This window comes from Typopeltis vanoorti, chromosome 6 (assembly GCF_054136105.1).
Source record: "Typopeltis vanoorti isolate ZY-2024b chromosome 6, IOZ_Tvanoo_1.0, whole genome shotgun sequence".
NCBI classification, from domain to species: Eukaryota; Metazoa; Arthropoda; class Arachnida; order Uropygi; family Thelyphonidae; genus Typopeltis; species Typopeltis vanoorti.
Window position 1 is genome coordinate 57090974 of NC_143554.1, and position 20355 is coordinate 57111328.

At 37.5% G+C, this 20355-nt stretch overlaps 1 protein-coding gene across 2 annotated transcripts in view; it reads right to left on the reverse strand.

Moving 5' to 3' along the window:
• Positions 1-745: 745 nt before the first annotated feature.
• The window catches only part of LOC150105471 (NFX1-type zinc finger-containing protein 1-like), an 80294-nt gene continuing 60684 nt past the window's right edge, over positions 746-20355 (reverse strand). For both annotated transcript variants that reach the window (XM_090394169.1, XM_090394170.1), the window contains exon 3: positions 746-6770. In XM_090394169.1, the coding sequence (XP_090250295.1) occupies positions 923-6770 (5848 nt within the window). In that variant the 3' untranslated portion in view covers positions 746-922. The remainder of the gene's footprint in view (positions 6771-20355) is intronic.

The window sequence follows — 20355 nt, forward strand, 5'->3', positions numbered from 1 at the left end:
TGTCTTTAATCGTTAAAAATGGAAGTCAATTCAGTGCTTGCTTTATCGTCATTTATAGTCAGTCTTGGTATTTGTAACAATTTAGTCTCTGTAGCATTGGAAGAACAATGGTATATTACATTACATTACATTACACCCTTCAATTGGAAAAGGCCTAAGTTCAGTTCTCGGTGTTATAAGAGGAATCTTCATATGAAGGTGAGTTAGCTGACCTCATACAGAGGTAGCTGGGTTTTTCCCTCCCAGAAACTGTTTTTTTTTTTTTTTTTTTTATCATCCTGCTTACAGGCAAATCGGCCTTCAGAAACACACACAGTTTACACAAAAAATACTGTTGGTGATAGATGGCATTGATGAGGAGTTTTCACAGAATAATAATAAAAACATTTCATGACAAAATTATTTTTTAATGAATTTCTCAGGAGGCCCATGCCTAGCACATATCCCTGGTAAAAAGTAATCCTTTTACGATATATTAACAACATTGAACAATTTCTGTGATACAAAATCAGTAAAAAATGCTGAAGATCAGAGTTATGCTATATAATGCCTACCTTACTTAGGGCACCTAAGCTTGTTTATATTCAGTCTTGTATTACTTATAATTACATAAGACTTCTAGCTTTATGTGACAATTCCAGATCCAGAAGCAAATATTTTATATGCACCAAAAACAAGCACTATATAAAGTCCTATAAAATGTATTTCAATAATCTTGATTTACCCCTATGCTGCAACAATTAAATAACACCATCCAATGTGATTTTATTATCCATAACGTGTACAGAAAGCAATGTTTATCATACATTACTGGGTTCTTTGTACAAATTTTAATTGCATTCTAAAAATATTAATTAATAAGGAAAGGCAAAATAAAAGTATATTTATCATGTACAGATACTGTAAATTTATACAGATTTGATTATTCCCACTCATCAATAGCAAAGTTATTGATATTGGCTCCTTCAGACCATGCAGAATAACGTGCACCATCCATATCAGTAGCAACTCTATTATCCGATCGCAAAGAATGATGATGTCCACCAATTCGTTCTCTACATTCATTACAGACACTTTCTTCCATAGCTCCTCCACATTCTGTAATGCAGTATACATGGCCATTTGGACACTGGTACCAATGTCCCTGTTTGAGATCGAAAGCCTTCAAAATTTGGATCCTTTCAGCATTTGTTATACCCAAAATTGCAGATCCCTGAATCTCACATATCCTTTTAATTGTTGCTTTTGCTGTATCTTCTTCTTTTTCCTGAAATGGTGAAAACTGAGTTAATAACTTCAGAGTATCATTGTAAAGCACACGGGCTTCAGGTTTCATATTCATTTCTCCAGAAACTCTTTTAGCCATAGTAAACAGATCAAGGAGGATCTGCAGTCTATGTATTTCCCAAGTGATATTATCTTGTTGTTGTTCACTGCATGTGGCAAAGTTATTCTTTATAAACTGCAGTACATTTTTAACAGTAAGAAATATGAAACTATATTTTGGATAATTCCTAAGAAAGGCAGGTAATTCAGTTGTAAATTTAGGTGAACTCCAAATTTCACCTATAAACATAGAGATACTTTTTAAAATTTCTTCCAGTCTCTCTAAAGCAATTATGTTGTTTTCAATGCTCTGCAGAGCATCAATACTTATATATTTTCTTTTTAAAGTATCATTAAGAGACTGATAGAAATAGTCTAACTTTGAAATTTTCACTAAAGTTTGTAGCTTAGTTAGTAATTTCTCCTGTTTTTCTCGATTATGTTCTTTTTCTCCATAAACTCGTTCCTTTACCTTTTCTATGTTTTTTAGAGAGGTTTTAGTAATATTTCCAAATCTCAAACTCCTTCGAATTGCAATCCTGCAGAGAGGGCATTTTTTCATTTGGACTGTTACTGCTGTAGTACTGCTTTCAGTTTTCATATATTGTGTTATTCCTCGAAGTTCAAAAATATGCCCACAATCTTCTAAGAGAACAAACCGGGCACCTTTTTCATCTTCAAATCCAAAAAAAATATTTGTAACTTCATCAAAATTGCAAATATAACACAGAGGTGGACAAGGTTCACCACATAATCCTATACATGGATGGCCACAACTTAACTCTTTATCACATGGCTCATCACAGGGAAGGCGATCACAAAGTTCTCCACATAGGGTTGTGCATTTTTTATGCTGACATTCCCATTCACATTTCTCTACACAAGGATCACAAGGAATTCCACACTTCTTAGGACACTTGCTATGTAAACACCGATTTTCACAATTACGCTGACAAGGCGGACAACTGCTGGAACATTTAACAGTACATGGATGACCACACACAAGTGTCTTGTCACAAGGAGAGTCACATTTCACATGTAATCTACCTTGATGACAAGTATTACATCTTCCAGGACAGTTATGATCACATTTCAATTTTTGATTACACAGAGCCTGGCAATTGAAAAGAAGCTGCACAATATTAAGAGAATCACTACACTGAATTTTTACCTCATGACCACAGGGCGATTCTTTTGTTATAGTAATAGTGCACTGTTCAGGACAAGTATCACTACACTTTTTGGGACATGTATGTCCACAGAGTAACTGTTTATTGCAAGGTTTAGAACAATTAAATTCTTCTGGATCTAAATGGCATGGCACCATTACAGTATGACCACAGGATGGAATGGTTTTTGAAACAAGAAACTTGCATTTACCACAAGGTTGGTGGCATTTCTTTTGACATCTGTGATTAAGATTACATATAATCTTATTACACTGTTTCATGCATTTAAAGTTTTGATGCTCTAAATCATATGGATGACACAGTCTTGTACAAGTGTGACCACATTCCAAACGGAATTCACAGGGTTGCATGCAACCTCCCTCAGGAACATTTCTGAAGTCACTTCCATTCGAAACATTAGTAATATTATCTGTATGGTTCTGACACACAAGTTTCATAGCTGTACCAACTGTGTTTTGCTTCTGAAGTACAGCAAGTATATTTTTCCACAGGTTACTTTTCTCAGCCAAAAGTTCAAAATTTCCAATACAAAAGAGACCTTTCTTAGCACGAGAAAGTGCAACACATACTCTATTAGAGATTTTAAGAAAACCAATTTGTCCTTCCTCATTGCTTCGAACAAAAGATATTAAAATTATATCATTTTCTTCTCCTTGAAAATTGTCTACTAATGTAGCACGAACACTTTTGAAAATATCGTTTTTTTTCATTAAGCTTTTCAAAAGAAATAGCTGTCCAGAATATGTTGTGAGTACTGTTATTCGAGAAGGATTATAACCTTGAAGTAAAAAATATCTGCAGAGTTCTACAAGAAATAGAGCTTCATACTTATTACTATGGCTTTTTGAATCTGTTTCATTCTGTTCAATATTAGTGTGGTTAACAAAAAAAACATTCTTTTCCACGCCTTTGACATTCTCATAGAGTGAAACAGATTTATGATTTTTAAGATCTGTATAAATATGTGGGACTAAAAGTTCAGCAATTGCTGGTCGCATGCGATGCTGCACAGATAATCTATGACACTTCATTCCATTTTTAAGCATTCTTTCAAATAATGATATATCTAAATGATAATGCACTGATAAGTCATGTACAGTTGGGGATGGCCGAAGTTGCTGATGATCACCTATTAATATAAGATGCTCAGTACTTTCGGAGAGCACAGTTACAATATGTGCTTCTAACACTTCAGCTGCCTCCTCTACTATAACAATTTTTGGCTTCACATTTTGTAAAACACTGCGATACTTTGCAGCACCAGTAGTCGTCATACCAATAACAAGGGCTTTATCAATTACTGTTAAATCCATTTCATGCTGAACCTCTTTCATTTCTTTGTTAGCATCTTGAAAGTTTTCCTGTAGAGATGAAATTGAATCATGTATATCTTGAACATACTGTATTAGCCAATAGCGATATAGTCGCCATTTTTCACTTATACTTAGTTTCCAAACATCTATGACTCGTGTACCCTCTTCATATGACATTACACTGTTCAGTAGTAACTGTTTTTTAATGAATTTATGAAAGGCTTTTTTTCCACCTTGTACCTGCCATTCACTATCTATACTGCTTTCTGTTTCATAATGTACATAATCATCATTTTGCTCAGGAAATGCCGAATGATGAGTCAACTGAAATTTATCATCCTCATCAATCTCTCTCATTGCTATTATATAATCAGCGTCTCCATCTTCCATCTCAACTTCATCATTTATTACTGCAGCTTTCAGCTGACTCTTTTCTGAATCATTTGTACTGGTTCCACTTGCATAACAATTGGCAAAATTTTCAGATGTCTGAGACATGATACTTTCATACTCATCATACATATTAGTATTAAGACCCAACCATTCCACAATCACTGGTGAAAACAATGGTTTATGAGAAATGCAAAATTTGTTTAATGACGCAAAGTGAATAGGCAACATAAATTTCTGAAGTTGTTCTATGGGAAGAATCTTTTTTGAGGCAAGTGCAATTTTATGGTATTCTTTGACAATGGCTTCTTTAATGTCTTTTAGTCTAATTTTAACCTCATAGTATGCATGGTGTATGTGCTGAGGAATATTTCGCCTCTCTCGCTGGGCTTGCCGTAAAGAGGTTAAACGAAATGGCTCAAGCACAGGATTTGCACAACGACCACCGATTCGTACTAATCTGCTTGTAAAGAGCAAAATGCCTTCTAAGAATTGATCAAGTGCATGATTTGTATAGCATACAACAAGTATTTGTTGTTTACTTTCATTTTTATTCCACTTTTCATAGTTGTATAAAAGTGTCTGAACAATTCTTAATCCAATATATGTTTTTCCAGTTCCTGGTGGGCCTTGAATAACAGAAAACTCTCTAGTTAATGATGACTTTAAGGCTGCTGACTGTGATTCATCCATTCCTAACTCTTCTGCACAGAGCCATCTATTTTCATCCAGTATTTGAATGGCTTGTCCATTATCCAAATTTGGAGGAAACTTCCACTGTGACTTCAAATCTTCACTTTCATCAAATATGTTTTGTATTTTTGAGTCCTTTGCAAGGGGAATCATTAATGGTCTTAAATCATATGTAGTGCAATTGTTTAAATATGAAGGAGGTTTAATGTCATTTTCAACCTCAATAATATATTTTTTCAGAGGCAGTTTCTCTTCAGTGACTTCTTGCAAAGCAGCTAATGTATGTCGATATGCTTCAAAATATGCCTGAGTCTCTATCATTATAAAAATTTCTTCAGCTTTAGGAAGAACGACTTTCTCTGTTTCAAACTGTAGATGCACTAAACCCTTCTTTAAATTTTCAGGGTTTCTCTTAATTACACATGCCAATAGTATAGTTTTAAAGTCATCAGAGGACAAACAAACTAACGATCCCACCAAAAGTCTTTTACTAGTTTCCCACTGAATACGAGGAAGATACGTGTTATCAAATGAAACCTGATACAAAAGTCCTCTTTCTGTTAATTCTGGATATAAAATTTGCACATTTTGGTAAACTCTAATATCTTTGAACTTTTTCAGTGTTCCACCACCTCTTTTAATTTTCAAATATTCCAGTATTCCATCCCTAAGTGGCCGAACAAAGTCTTCCCTTAAGAGGCGAAACTGGACATCTAAATAGTGATCTGTGCTGAAGTACTTACCTTGAATAACGTTAGGTCTTAGAAATGGATCTAGATCTTCAAGGATGTCTTTATGTGAAGGAAGAATACATATAGTTCTATAGTCATTTGGGGGTTGCCGCATTTGTTGATTTTCATTGTAACGTATATATTTGATATCCTTTTGTGTGCAATTTTCTATAAAGTCATTTTTTTCTTTTTCTAGCTCATCTACTTTTTCCAACAGATCTAAAGGCAACTCTGATTCCTTCATATACAACTTTTCAAGCAACGATTTTAAACCTGGGAGAACAACACCAATTATCTCACTTGAAGTGGCTGGGACAGTTTTTTGAAATTTGAGAAGCAAATTTATTACAGAAATAATGGAATTTATATGAATCTGTGAATAGCTGCTAAAAAAGGAAGCAATATATTTTTGTAATGTAATAAATATAAATTTTTTGTTTGAAAATATAATTTTAATTAAATTATTTACATTGATTCTATGAACTGATTGACATGCCCTCTCAGTAACTATAAGAACCAATGCCACTGCATCGTTTTTAATATAATCTGCAGAAAGAAGCTCCTGAAATCCACTTTTTTCAGAGTTGAGAAAAAACAAAATTTCAGGTGGGTTTTTATCAATTAATTCTTGAAGTTTATGAAATCCCATTGGATATTTTCGAATTCTGGTTTCTGGATTTACATTACCTAAAGTCATATTGTTGTTTGAAATCTTTTTACTTTTTATTCCTTTTGTGAAGGTTTCCTTATTAGTGCAAAATTCATCTAGCGTATTTTCATGACTATTAGGCTCTATGCTTTCAGTAGTTTCAGTTCTCTTCCTTTGTGTATAGTTCTGATTTTTTGAAAACCTAGATCTTCCTGGAAGATTTGTGTCATGTTTTTTATTATTGATATGTTTAGATACTGTCCCGTGGTTATGATGACTGAGCTGCTGATGTTCGTGAGACTCATATTTCATAGTATTGATATATTTTTCTCTCGAAACCTGCTGCTGTCTTCCTTGTAAGTTTTTTTTGCTGTCACTACTGGTGCTGCTTTGTTTTTGAATAGTACTCTTCTGTTCCTTTTCAGTCATTAAATGAAACTGTTCTAAGAGACCAAGAGCAAAACTTATATCTGCATCACTGAAATGAGACAAAAGAATAAATAAATTAGTAATAATATGTAATGCTGCTATTTGTTAATCAGTTTTACAAAAATAAACCCAAGGAATTTATGGATACTGTAGCTTGTGTTTATAGTATCCTGAAACCTAATTATTTACTAACTCTTATATAAAAAAAATCAAATGAAAAAGCATTAGGCCTTTTAAGGAGCTGATGCCTTCTAAGTTTCATAAAGTAACAACTCAACAATCATTTCCAATTTCCATCTGCTCCTTTCCTCTTACATGCAGTGCAGGTGAAAGCTTCTGTTCATGCTCTCCACAGCATATTTATTTGGCTAGGGAGCTAGTATCTCCTCCAGTCAAGGGTACAGCAGTAATGTAGTTTCTGCAGGTCAGCTACCAGTTAGTACAAAGGAACCTGTATGTTTAATCCTTTTAGCAACAATCATTTCCAATTTTCATCTACTCCTTTCCTCTTACATGCAGTGCAGGTGAAAGCTTCCGTTCATGCTCTCCACAGCATATTTATTTGGCTAGGGAGCTAGTATCTCCTCCAGTCAAGGGTACAGCAGTAATGCAGTTTCTGCAGGTCAGCTACCAGTTAGTACAAAGGATTAAACCTGTTGGTAACTCTTCAGGAAGTGTCCCAATCAGCCAGTGAATAATCCTGTTGCTGCTTACTTTGCCAAGTTGTGCCTGGAGGGAACCAAAGTACAGCAGCTTACGGGGGACATGTCCGAGGCCACATTTGAATTGGAGTCTGGGCACTTGCTGTTTCGGAGTGGTGATCACTGATTCAATTATTTTATTAGCAACCATAATAGACAACATAATAGATCGGTGTCAGTGCAGATATGAAAAAGTTATAAAATGAGAAAATAATTCCCACAAAAATCGAACAAAACAGAATTCTGCAATAAAAAAAACCCCTTCCAAATTCAAAAAGGTTGCTAGTATTGCAATGAGAAGTAGGCAGTGTGTAAAGAAGGCTCCCATTTCAGATAAGTTTTTTGGAATAATTAATTGTAAATAAGTATGTATTTATGAGTATGAGTTGTAAAAGTTGTGCACTGGCAGTGATTTTATGTTGGGGCCCATACATAAGAGGTTGGCTGATCAACCTATAGTACTTTAGTACCATATATGGGTAGCGAGTTGGGAAAGGTGAAACTTGTTGACATTCGATTTAAAAGTCTGTTTATTGTATTCCTTGGGAAATATGGGGAAGACTGTTCCACAGTACAGCAGTAGCAGGTATGAAGGAGGAGGAAAAGAAACTTGTTCTGTGGGTTTCAAGGTGTACTGTGAAAGGATGTTGGAGGCAGCTGCATGTGTCCAATGTATCAATAATTCCCCTACTTAGTACAGAGTAGGGGAATTATTGATGCTGTTTCAGATGAACATTTCCCATGGAAATATTTATAGAATATACAAATTCCAGAGGTCCAATGTCTATGTGAAAGTCAGGGGAGTGAGTTGGTAAGAGATGGGTCATTTATCAGTTTAATTGCTTTCTTCTGTATTGAGTTAAGCATTTTGAGGGAGCTTTTAGGACCCACACTCCACATGTGAGAACAGTATTCGATAGCGGCAAATTTGTGATTTGTATAAGGTTAACAGCTGTTTAGAGGTAAAGTAACTTCTTGAGCAAAAGAGGAATCCTAATTTTTTGGAAGCTTGAGGAAGCAATGGTTGTGATGTACTTATGCCAGGAGAAGCCTGATGACAGGGTAATTCTGAGAAGAGAAATCTCAACCTGTCTGGGAATTTGAGTGTTATCAAAAATAATACTGGGGAAAAATGGTTCTTTTTTGTGAGAAATAAGACAGAGCTAATCTTCTTGAATGGCAGTCAGTCTCAAGTAGAGTAATGTGGGCAAATATGAGAATGGGGAACTGGACAATTCCCCATTCTCATATTTGCCCTTATTTGTGCCTTTGGACCCACAGAAGGTTCTACTAAGGTAGAAGTGGAGGAATTTGTTGACGCTTTAGAAAAAGCAACTGACCCAATGAAAAAAGAAAAGTTGGTCCTTGTTGGGGATCTAAATAGCAGAGTAGGAAATTATTGTGAGACATACAAAAATATTTTGGGAAAATTTGGAGAAAAGAGCAAAGCTAATAATAATGGCAAATATCTGTTGGATTTCTGCTCAGGACATGGACTGGTTATTACTAACACCATGTTCCAACATAAAAATGTGCACAAATTCACATGGAGAGAAGAGGCTAGGAATAAGAAAGATCTCATTGACTATGTTATTGTTGATAGTGATGTTTTCTCCCTGGTGCAGGACACCAGTGTACAGAGGATTTGAAATTGGAAGTGATCACTATTTAGTCTTGAGCAGGATAAAATTGAATTTCATATTGAAAAGAATAACATGTAAGAAAGTTTTAAAGTGAATAAAAGTAGAGCAGCTCTCAGATGTGAACTGTAGACTAAAATATACAAACATTATTCAAGAAAAAATGAAAGAGTTTCAGAACAGGAATCAAACCTGTTCTTGGAGATTCAGTGGCAAACTCTGAAGAAAACATTGATTGATTCTGCCAGAGAGGCAGAATCAATGCACACAACCAGGTGAGGTTGTGTGCAAAGATAAAAAAATCAGAACTAACTGGTGGACACATGAAGTTAAAGAGGCAGTGAAGGAAAAGAAGAAAGCATATCAAAAGTTCCTGGCAAATAAGTCAGCTTTTACTCTTACAGAATACAGAGACAAATGTAAGAAAGCTAAACAGTGTGTAAAACTAGCTAAACAAAAGTCATGGGAGGACTTCGTCAAGAATATAGAAAATAAATATCAAGAAGGTGGCAAAATATTCTGGAGGTTGCTGAAGAAGCTTAGGAATGGAGGAAAGAGTGCTGTAAAAGGAATTAGAGATGATAAAGGTGACATGAAAACAGGAGAAAAAGATATCCTTGAAGTATGGAGTAATTACTTTGAAAAACTGCTAAATGAAACAAGCAGTGATGACAGCACAGTGATAAAAAACACTGACCAGACATGCAGTCAGGATTACATATCCATACTTGAAGTAGAAAAAGCCATCAAAGGCTTGAAATGTGGAAAGGCAGCAGGAGTAGATGATATTCGACCAGAAATGCTGAAGTATGGTGGTATAAGAGTCTTACAGTGGCTGCACTTCATAGTTCAGAAAGCCTGGACAGAGGGACGAATTCCCGATGATTGGAGTAGAGCTCTCATAGTACCCATATATAAAAAGGGAAATAAACCTGAATGTGAGAATTACAGAGGTATTTCCCTACTGAGTGTTCCTCGCAAGATCTATGCAAGTATACTTGAGAAATGGTTGAGAAGAATTGTGGAAGAAAAGCTTGGTGAAGAACAAGCTGGATTCAGGCCAAATAGAGGCTGTCAGGATCAGATCTTCACTTTACGACAAATAGTCGAGAAAGCATGAGAATATAACAAAGATCTGTATTTAAGTTTTGTCGATTTGGAAAAGGCATATGACAAGGTGCCAAGAGAGAAGCTATTCAATACGCTGCAGTTATATGGTATCAATGGAGCATTATATCAAGCAATACTTTGTCTTTATTTGAGTTGTAAGTCAGCAGTTAGAATTGAAGGAAGTACAGGAAGATGGTTTAATGTTAAATCTGGTGTGAGACAAGGATGTACATTATCCCCTCTGTTATTCATTATCTATATGGATCACATTATGAAGGAATGTGGTATTAAACCTGATATCAAAATTGGAGATGTTAATGTCAGCTCTTTGCTTTATGCGGATGATGTTATACTTCTAAATAAATCTGCTACAAGTCTGCAAGATTCTCTGACTAAATTGAATAGCTGTTGTAATAGATATGGTATGAAGGTCAGCAATAAAAAGACAAAGACAATGAAAATAGGCAGAATCATTGAAAATGTCAACTGTGTTGTGAATGGAGAACCTGTGGAACAAGTAAAACATTTCAGCTACTTAGGCACGATTTTTACTGAAGATGGTAAATTAAATATAGAAATAGACAACAGAATCAGCAAAGCTGGTATGGTGGGAAGTCAATTGAATAAATTCATATGGAATAAGAAAGAAATTAGTCGGAACACTAAATTAGCTGTATACAAGACAGTGTTCAAACCAGTTTTAACTTATGGATCTGAGAGCTGGGTCAGAAGTAAAACACTTGACCAAAGACTAGAGACCGCAGATATGAGAGTCCTGAGAAAGATTAGAGGCGTGAACAGATGGCATCAATGGCAATATCATATTAAAAATGAGGATATTAGGAAAGAACTTGACATTGTCAGCATCCAGGAATGTGTTAGCAGAGCTAATCTCAGGTGGTATGGTCTCTAAATAGAATGGGAGAGGAAAGATTAGCAAAACAAGTGTTCTCTGCCAGGTTGGCAGGAAAACGACCCAGAGGAAGACCAAGATATAGGTGGATTGATACGGTACAAACTGCCTTAGACGATAGAAATATAAGATCTGATAATGTTTGAGTCTTGACAAGTAACAGACTGATTTGGAGGAAAATTGTAGATAGGAAGTTAGTAATGATGTAATTTTTTCATGTAGTACTGTCATATCCTGTACACCCCTTGAGGGTACATGGCAGGAATTTGATGATCATGATAAGACAGAACTGGGTTTTACTAGAGTTGAAGTTTACACAGTTATCTGAGCCCCCATTAGAGGATGGCTTGAGGGTCAGAATTAAGGGCAGTTGAGGTTGAATGTTCTGTGGGTTGAAGTGAGTTGTGTACAGTAAGGTTTATCAAATGAAAGTGAGGAGTACAATATGCTGTCATCTGCAAAACTGTGTATTGGATTGGAGGTCAACTGAGGTAGGTTATTGATATACAGAAGGAAGAAGGTCGATGAGAGAACTGAACCTTGTGTGACCAGCAGCATTAGTTGGATGGTGAGAGGATAGCCGTCTTCCATCACACATAGTATGATGGTAGATGGCCCTCCATCTACAGAAGTCCTGAAACAGTCCAAATGACAGGAGTTTGCTTAGTAAGCGTTTGTGCAAGACACAGTCAAAGGCTTTAGAGATATCAAGTGCAGCCACTTGGGATTTGCCAAATTTCTCCATGGCATTTGTCCAGAGATGGGTCATATATGAGAATAGATCTCCTATTGATCAGCACTGACGGAATATGTACTGGTGGAAGCTTAAAAGCTGGGTGCCTGCAAGGTAGAGTAGGATGGTTTTCTCCATCACTCTAGACATAGCTAGGTAGTTGGATGGGCAATTTGTCACCCTTTTTAGGAATAGGTTGAATATAGGCCAATTTCCAGGCTTTGGGATATATATACCAGTGGAGTAAGAGAGTATGTACAGATGGCATAGGATAGGAGTCAGTTCTGGTGCACAGACTTTCAGGACAATTGGGGGAATGCCATCAGGGCCAGGAGCCTTTTTTTTCTGTGTCTAATTTAGAACAGGTTTATAATCTCTTTCTGGCAAAAGGATACAGGGGGCATTGTATGTTGGGCAGTTGGAATGACTGTGAGGGAGTTTGCCATTGCCAGTTATGTGTGCATTGAAGCCAGGAGATTAGCTTCTTTTTGTGGGTGATGTTGCAATTGAGCCATCTGGGTATGATAGGGGTGGGAATAGTATAGGGCAGAAGTTACAGCCAGTTGCTTCGGCAGGAGACCAAAAAGCATGGCTACCATTTGGACAGGCTGCAAGTTTCCTGCTTTTTTGCCCATTCAAATTCTGTTTTGGAAGCATTGATAATTTTCTTGCATTTCTTTCGGGCTTCAGTATAGGGATTGAAGGAGGATGGAGTTCTTGATTTGAGCCAGTTGTGGTATGCCTGATTTTTCATTTGTACAGCCTTGGCACATCTTTTGAAGAACCAGGGTTTAGATAGTGCATGGTAGTTCAGAGAAGTATGGGGAATGTATGTTTTCATGCTAATGAGGATTACTTTGGCGATACGTTCGGTGCATATGTTTGGATTGGAAGACCAGAAACAATAGTCCCACCATGAGAATGAAGCATAGTAGTCTCAGAGGTTGTCCCATTTGGCACTGTTGTAATGCCATACTACTCTTGTGAGGGATTGACTGTTTAAGCGCTGTTGCATGGGGAGGAGATGAGCACTAGGTTGTGGTCAGAATTATCTAGGGGAGGGGCTCACTACATTAACTGCATATTTGGAAGGGTTATTGGTAAGGAAGAGATCTAGGGTATTTAGGGAGTGGTTCAGGTTATCTGGTATTCTGGTCGGCTTGTGAACAATTTGTGTAAGGTCATTATTGATGGAAAATGTTTCAGCATCTCTGCCTGCAGGATCTGTGCAACTGAAAGAGAAAAGCCAGGAGGATGATTTCACTATTAGGAGAGTGGGACTGGAGAAAATCAACTTTTAAGGAGAGGAAATTAAAGAGCTCAAAGTGGTTGGTGGTATTAGGAGAGCGATAGAGACAGCATATTTTCAACCAAAGAGGGTCAAAGTTGGGCGATTCTAGGTTAGGTGTTCTCTGGCATGATGTCAGAGCGGATATATGCAAAGATGCCATCCTTGAGTTGAAAAGAGTTAAACAGTTGCATAGTTTGGAAAGTTGAGATGGATAGTGCTGGGGGAAGGTGAGATTTGAGTTTCTGTTAAAAAGAGGCACTATTAAGGTTGAAGTTGAGGCCACAGATATCGGTGAAGTGGATATGCAAGATTCTGACCGCAACTGTCTTGCACATTTCCTATGAAGTGCCTGTATACTGATCTCCTTGGTGGCTAATAGTGGCGTCACTTGATTTTCACACTAGTTTAGTTGGTTTCTAGTCTATGATCCAACTGTTGTCTCCATTTTGGCATTTTTCTTGTAGTTGTCTTTCAGAGTTGGTGTCTTTGTTCCCTCTGGGCAAAAGTTAAATCAGGTCGAGCACGTATGTGCAATTGGGGGAAAAGTGTCCTTTGGCTTGTTATTAATTTGCATGTGTTTGTCAGTGTCACAGGTCACTTTCATGACCGGAAAGTTCAGAATAACAGCATTGAATCTCTTGTTTTTGGCCTCGAGTTACTGGTATACTGTTGATGTGATTAGGTCGTGAAGTTTGTTAGCAGGCACGGGTGCACTTGTGATTGGACGTTGGTCATCGAGCATCTCGAGCTTAGTTTCCAGATTTCGGATTTTGGAAGAGAAAGTATCAATCATAGTATTAAGGTTTTGTTCGAGGTTTTCAACTCGTTTGCATTTCAGAAACAAATCGAGCAAACCATTACAGCAATTCCACCCATTCCTAATTGCTGTCCAAGATTTGTTAAACTAATCAAAAACTGCAGAAAAAAAGCCCCTATTCCTAGAGGCTACAGAAAACAACACATCCCATGCTGGAGTAGAGAAACTGAGGAATTTTTAACCAAATATGAAGAGACTGAAGACCTAATTGTTGCTAAGAAACTGAAAGCAAAATGCTGGATAAAAAGGGAAAGGAAAGATGGATCTCAACCATCCATGAACTCGATTACACCACATCTAGCAGGAAAAGCTGGTCACTTCTGAGAAAATTAGGTGGAGCAGAACCAACAACACACAAAACAACAGAAATAACTCCTGATCAAATGGCTAATCATTTATTGAAAACCTCCATGATACGTCCCAGCTCTATCAGGAAAATTACTGTGCAATCTTCCATCAGAAAAATCCTGAAGATGGGCCCCCAAGATTTCTGAACTTATACACCCAGTATCTCAGGAAGAGGTGCAAGTAGCCTTAAAACTCACCAAGAATGGCAAGGCTGCAGGAGTGGATAGTATCCTCCCTGAGTTTTTAAAACATCTCAATCAACAAGGCCAAACATGGCTGGCCGCCCTTTTTCTCAGAAATTATAATGACGGAAAAACTACCAAATCTGTGGCGGGCAGCCAAAATAATAGCCGTGCCCAAACCAGGGAAAGATCCAAATGATGTGAAAAATCTACGACCTATCTCCTTGCTTTGCTCCACCTTTAAGCTCTTTGAAGGAATTCTCCTTAAAAGAATTTCATCACTCATCGAAAGAGCACTCCCGATTGAACAAGCTGGCTTCAGTATGGGAAGAAGTTGCTGTGACCCGGTCCTGGCCCTGACAACACAGATTGAAGCAGGCTTCCAGAAGAAACTTAAATCTGGAGCCACTTTCATTGACCTAACATCAGCTTATGACACAGTCTGGATCAGGGGTCCTCCTCCTAAAGCTAGGAAATATTATAAGGCGCAATAAAAACTTTCCAGCTTTTTGAATCCATTCTCTCCAACAGAAAGATTCGGGTCCATATTGGCAGAAAAAAGAGAAGGTCCAGATTCCTTCACAACGGTCTCCCACAGGGCTCTGTGTTATCCCCTTTACTTTTTAACATCTAAGTGTACGACTTACCACATACCAGCTCAAGCAAGTATATGTACGCTAATGGCCTAGCGATCCTACATCAATCTACCTCCTTTGCCAACCTGGAATCAACCTTGAACACTGACCTGAACATCCTGGAAGAGTACTTCAAGCCAAATCCAACAAACAAACAAACTGTGTTCACAGTATTTCACTTGAACAATGGAGAAGCGAGTCGACACCTCAACCTTTCTTTCTGTGGAAAAATGGCAGAACATGAGCCTCACTCAAAATACCTTGGAGTGAGCTTGGACAGAAGCCTAACTCATAAAAGGCACATCACCAACCTGTGCAACAAAATTAAAACGAGAAAAATATCATTTCAATGCTTGCTGGAACAACCTGGGATTGTGGTGCAGAAGTCCTAAGGTCATCTGCACTAGCCCTTGCATTCTCTGCAGCAGAATATTGTGTCCCTGTCTGGGAAAGAAGTGCACACTCTAACATTATAGACACCCAGCTAAACTCTACCATGCACACAATTAGTGGGACAGTGAGGAAGCACCCCTCTCTCCTGGCTGCCTGTTCTATCTAACATTGCTCCACCAAACATACGGAGAAGACAAGCCTCAATTAAAGAATTTAATAAAGCAATGAGTAGCCAACTCACGATCCTGCACCAGACTCTCATAAATCCACCTAGTCTTCACCTAAAATCTAGAAAGCCTTTCTGGTCAATGGACAAACTCTCTTCAGCTGCCCCACAATCAATACCTGACATGAAGAGAAAGAATACTGGTCCAACAATCACCCAACAAATGGCTTCGTGGTAGAAGATCCCTGTGCTTTGCAGCCTGGTTCTGCTCTTCTTAGGAAGATTTGGTCATCAATCAACAGGATCTTAGGGGTGCTTAAGGGTCAAAGCTGTATAACTGAGAGGAGACCTCCACATAGCCTTTAAAGGAATGCGGAGAACTGATCAGGGCTTCTGACCTAATGTCCAATCCTCACCTTCTCATGGTGCACACTGTTGGGTATCTACCTGGATACTGAACAAACGAGGATGGTCTGGCAAATTGGGATTTAGCCAACCAAATTGTATTCTTATTGGCTTAAACAAATATACAAAATGATGGTACAACATGACAAAATTTCATGATGGCTGGGGCATCGCCCGGTGAAACAAGGCCTACACTGTTTTCGCCAGGGAACCAGGGCGAACAGCAAAAATTCAGCTACTGGAACAAATCTGAAAGCACACCCCAACTCAACATAGCCAGAGTTAAAGATCAGTACTATCAATATAAGAAGCCTAAATGGCAAAGAAATGAAAACTAGCTGAGGAATTCGATAAGTACCAGATCGACATAATAGAGGTGACTGAAACAAAAAAGACAAAAACTGGTGAATCTTTCTGAGCATCATCATCAAATTCCTGCCATGTATCCTCAAGGGGTATACAGGATATGAAAGTACTACATGAAAAAATTACATCATTACTAACTTCCTATCTACAATTTTCCTCCAAATCAGTCTGTTACTTGTCACGACTCCAACATTATCAGATCTTATATTTCTATCGTCTAAGGCACTTTGTACCGTATCAATCCACCTATATCTTGGTCTTCCCCTGGGTCGTTTTCCTGCCAACCTGGCAGAGAACACTTGTTTGCTAATCTTTCCTCTCCCATTCTATTTAAGTGACCATACCACCTGAGATTAGCGCTGCTAACACATTCCAGGATGCTGACAATGTCAAGTTCTTTCCTAATATCCTCATTTTTAATATGATATTGCCATTGATGCCATCTGTTCACGCCTCTAATCTTTCTCAGGACTCTCATATCTGCGGTCTCTAGTCTTTGGTCAAGTGTTTTACTTCTGACCCAGCTCTCAGATCCATAAGTTAAAACTGGTTTGAACACTGTCTTGTATACAGCTAATTTAGTGTTCCGACTAATTTCTCTCTTATTCCATATGAATTTATTCAACTGACTTCCCACCATACCAGCTTTGCTGATTCTGTTGTCTATTTCTATATTTAATTTACCATCTTCAGTAAAAATCGTGCCTATGTAGCTGAAATGTTTTACTTGTTCCACAGGTTCTCCATTCACAACACAGTTGAAATTTTCAATGATTCTGCCTATTTTCATTGTCTTTGTCTTTTTATTGCTGACCTTCATACCATACCTATTACAACAGCTATTCAATTTAGTCAGAGAATCTTGCAGACTTGTAGCGGATTTATTTAGAAGTATAGCATCATCCACATAAAGCAAAGAGCTGACATTAATCTCCAATTTTGATATCAGGTTTATTACCACATTCCTTCATAATGTGATCCATATAGATAATGAATAACAGAGGGGATAATGTACATCCTTGTCTCACACCAGATTTAACATTAAACCATCTTCCTGTACTTCCTTCAATTCTAACTGCTGACTTACAACTCAAATAAAGACTAAGTATTGCTTGATATAATGCCCAATCGACACCATATAACTGCAGCGTATTGAATAGCTTCTCTCTTGGCACCTTGTCATATGCCTTTTCCAAATCGACAAAACTTAAATACAGATCTTTGTTATATTCCCATTCTTTCTCGACTATTTGTCGTAAAGTGAAGATCTGATCCTGACAGCCTCTATTTGGCCTGAATCCAGCTTGTTCTTCACCAAGCTTTTCTTCCACAATTCTTCTCAACCGTTTCTCAAGTATATTTGCATAGATCTTGCCAGGAACACTCAGTAGGGAAATACCTCTATAATTATCACATGCAGTTTTATTTCCCTTTTTATATATGGGTACTATGAGAGCTCTACTCCAATCATCGGGTATTTCGTCCCTCTGTCCAGACTTTCTGAACTATGCAGTGCAGCCAATGTAAGACTTTTATACCGCCATACTTCAGCATTTCTGGTCGAATATCATCTACTCCTGCTGCCTTTCCACATTTCAAGCCTTTGATGGCTTTTTCTACTTCGAGTATGGATATGTATTCCTGACTGCATGTCTGGTGAGTGTTTATTTACCACAGTGCTGTCATCGCTGCTTGTTTCATTTAGCAATTTTTCAAAGTAATTACTCCATACTTCAAGGATATCTTTTTCTCCAGTTTTCATGTCACCTTTATCATCTCTAACTCCTTTTACAGCACTCTTTCCTCCATTCCTAAGCTTCTTCAACAACCTCCAGAATATTTTGCCACCTTCTTGATATTTATTTTCTATATTCTTGACAAAGTCCTGCCATGACTTTTGTTTAGCTAGTTTTACACACTGTTTAGCTTTCTTACATTTGTCTCTATATTCTCTAAGAGCACAAGCTGACTTATTTGCCAGGAACTTTTGATATGCTTTCTTCTTTTCCTTCACTGCCTCTTTAACTTCCTGTGTCCACCAGAGAGTTCTGATTTTTTTATCCTTGCATGAATCGATCAGGGTTTTCTTCAGAGTTTGCTACTGAATCTCCAAGGATTGATTCCTGTTCTCAAACTCTTTCATTTTCTTTTCAATAATCTTTCTGTATTTTAGTTTATAGTTCACATCTGAGAGCTGCTCAACTTTTATTCACTTTAAAACTTTCTTACATGCTATTGTTTTCAATATGAAATTCAATTTTATTCTGCTTAAGACTTTATAGTGATCACTTCCAATTTCAAATCCTCTGTACACTCTGGTGTCCTGCACCAGGGAGAAAACATCACTATCAACAATAACATAGTCAATGAGACTTTTCTTATTCCTAGCCTCTTCTCTCCATGTGAATTTGTGCACATTTTTATGTTGGAACATGGTGTTAGTAATAACCAGTCCATGTCCTGAGCAGAAATCAAACAGATATTTGCCATTATTATTAGCTTTGCTCTTTTCTCCAAATTTTCCCAAAATACTTTTGTATGTCTCACAATCATTTCCTACTCTGCTATTTAGATCCCCAACAAGGACCAACTTTTCATTTTTCATTGTGTCAGTTGCTTTTTCTAAAGCCTCAAAAAATTCCTCCACTTCTACCTTAGTAGAACCTTCTGTGGGACTATAGGCACAAATAAGTCTCATTGTCCAGTTCCCCATTCTCATATTTGCCCACATTACTCTACTTGAGACTGACTGCCATTCAAGAAGATTAGCCTCGTATTTTGTGTTGAATACTATGCTACTCTCTGAGCAATAAATACAAAATGTTATATTCAGGCAATGACAATCAAGGAAAAGAAGGAGTTGTATAGTATTCAACACTAAATACGAGGCGAAACTTCTTGAATGATAGGCAGTCTCAAGTAGAGAGATGTGGGCAAATATAAGAATGGGGAACTGGACAACGAGACTTATTTGTGCCTATGGTCCCACAGAAGGCTGTACTAAAGTAGAAGTGGAGGAATTTTTTGAGGCTCTAGAGAAAGCTACTGAGACAATGAAAAAGGAAAAGTTGGTCCTTGTTGGGGATCTAAATAGTAGAGTAGGAAGTGATTGTCAGACATACAAAAATGTTTGGGGAAAATTTCGAGAAAACTGCAAAGCTAATAATAATAATGGCAAATACTGTTGGATTTCTGCTCAGGAAATGGACTTGTTATTACTAACACCATGTTCCAACATAAAAATGTGCACAAATTCACATGGAGAGAAGAGGCAAGGAATAAGAAAAGTCTCTCATTGTTGATAGATATTTTCTCCCAGGTGCAGGACACCAGAGTGTACAGAGGATTTGAAATTGGAAGTGATCACCATTTAGTCTTCAGCAGGATAAAATTGAATTTCAAAATGAAAGGAATGACATGTAAGAAAGTTTTAAAGCTAATGAAAGTTGAGTAGCTCTCAGATGTGAACTGTAGAATAAAATATACAAAGATTATTCTAGAAAAAATGAAACAGGAGGTTCGGTGGCAAAACCTGAAGAAACATTGATTGATTCAGCCAGAGAGGCATGTGATGAGGTTATATGCAAGGATAGAAAAATCAGTACTCTGTGGTAGACATAGGAAGTTAAAAAGTTAAAGAACAAGCTGGATTCAGGCCAAATAGGGGCAGTCAGGATCAGATCTTCACTTTACGACAAATAGTTGAGAAAGCATGGGAATATAACGTATTTAAGTTTTGTCGATCTGGAAAAGGCATACGACAAGGTGCCAAAAGAGATTTAGAACAGGTTTATGATCTCTTTCTGGCAAAAGGATACAGGGGGGCATTGTATGTTGGGCAGTTGGAATGACTGTGAGGGAGTTTGCTATTGTCAGTTATGTGTGTATTGGAGGGAAAGTGTGAAGACAGGAGGTTAGCTTCTTTTTGTGGGTG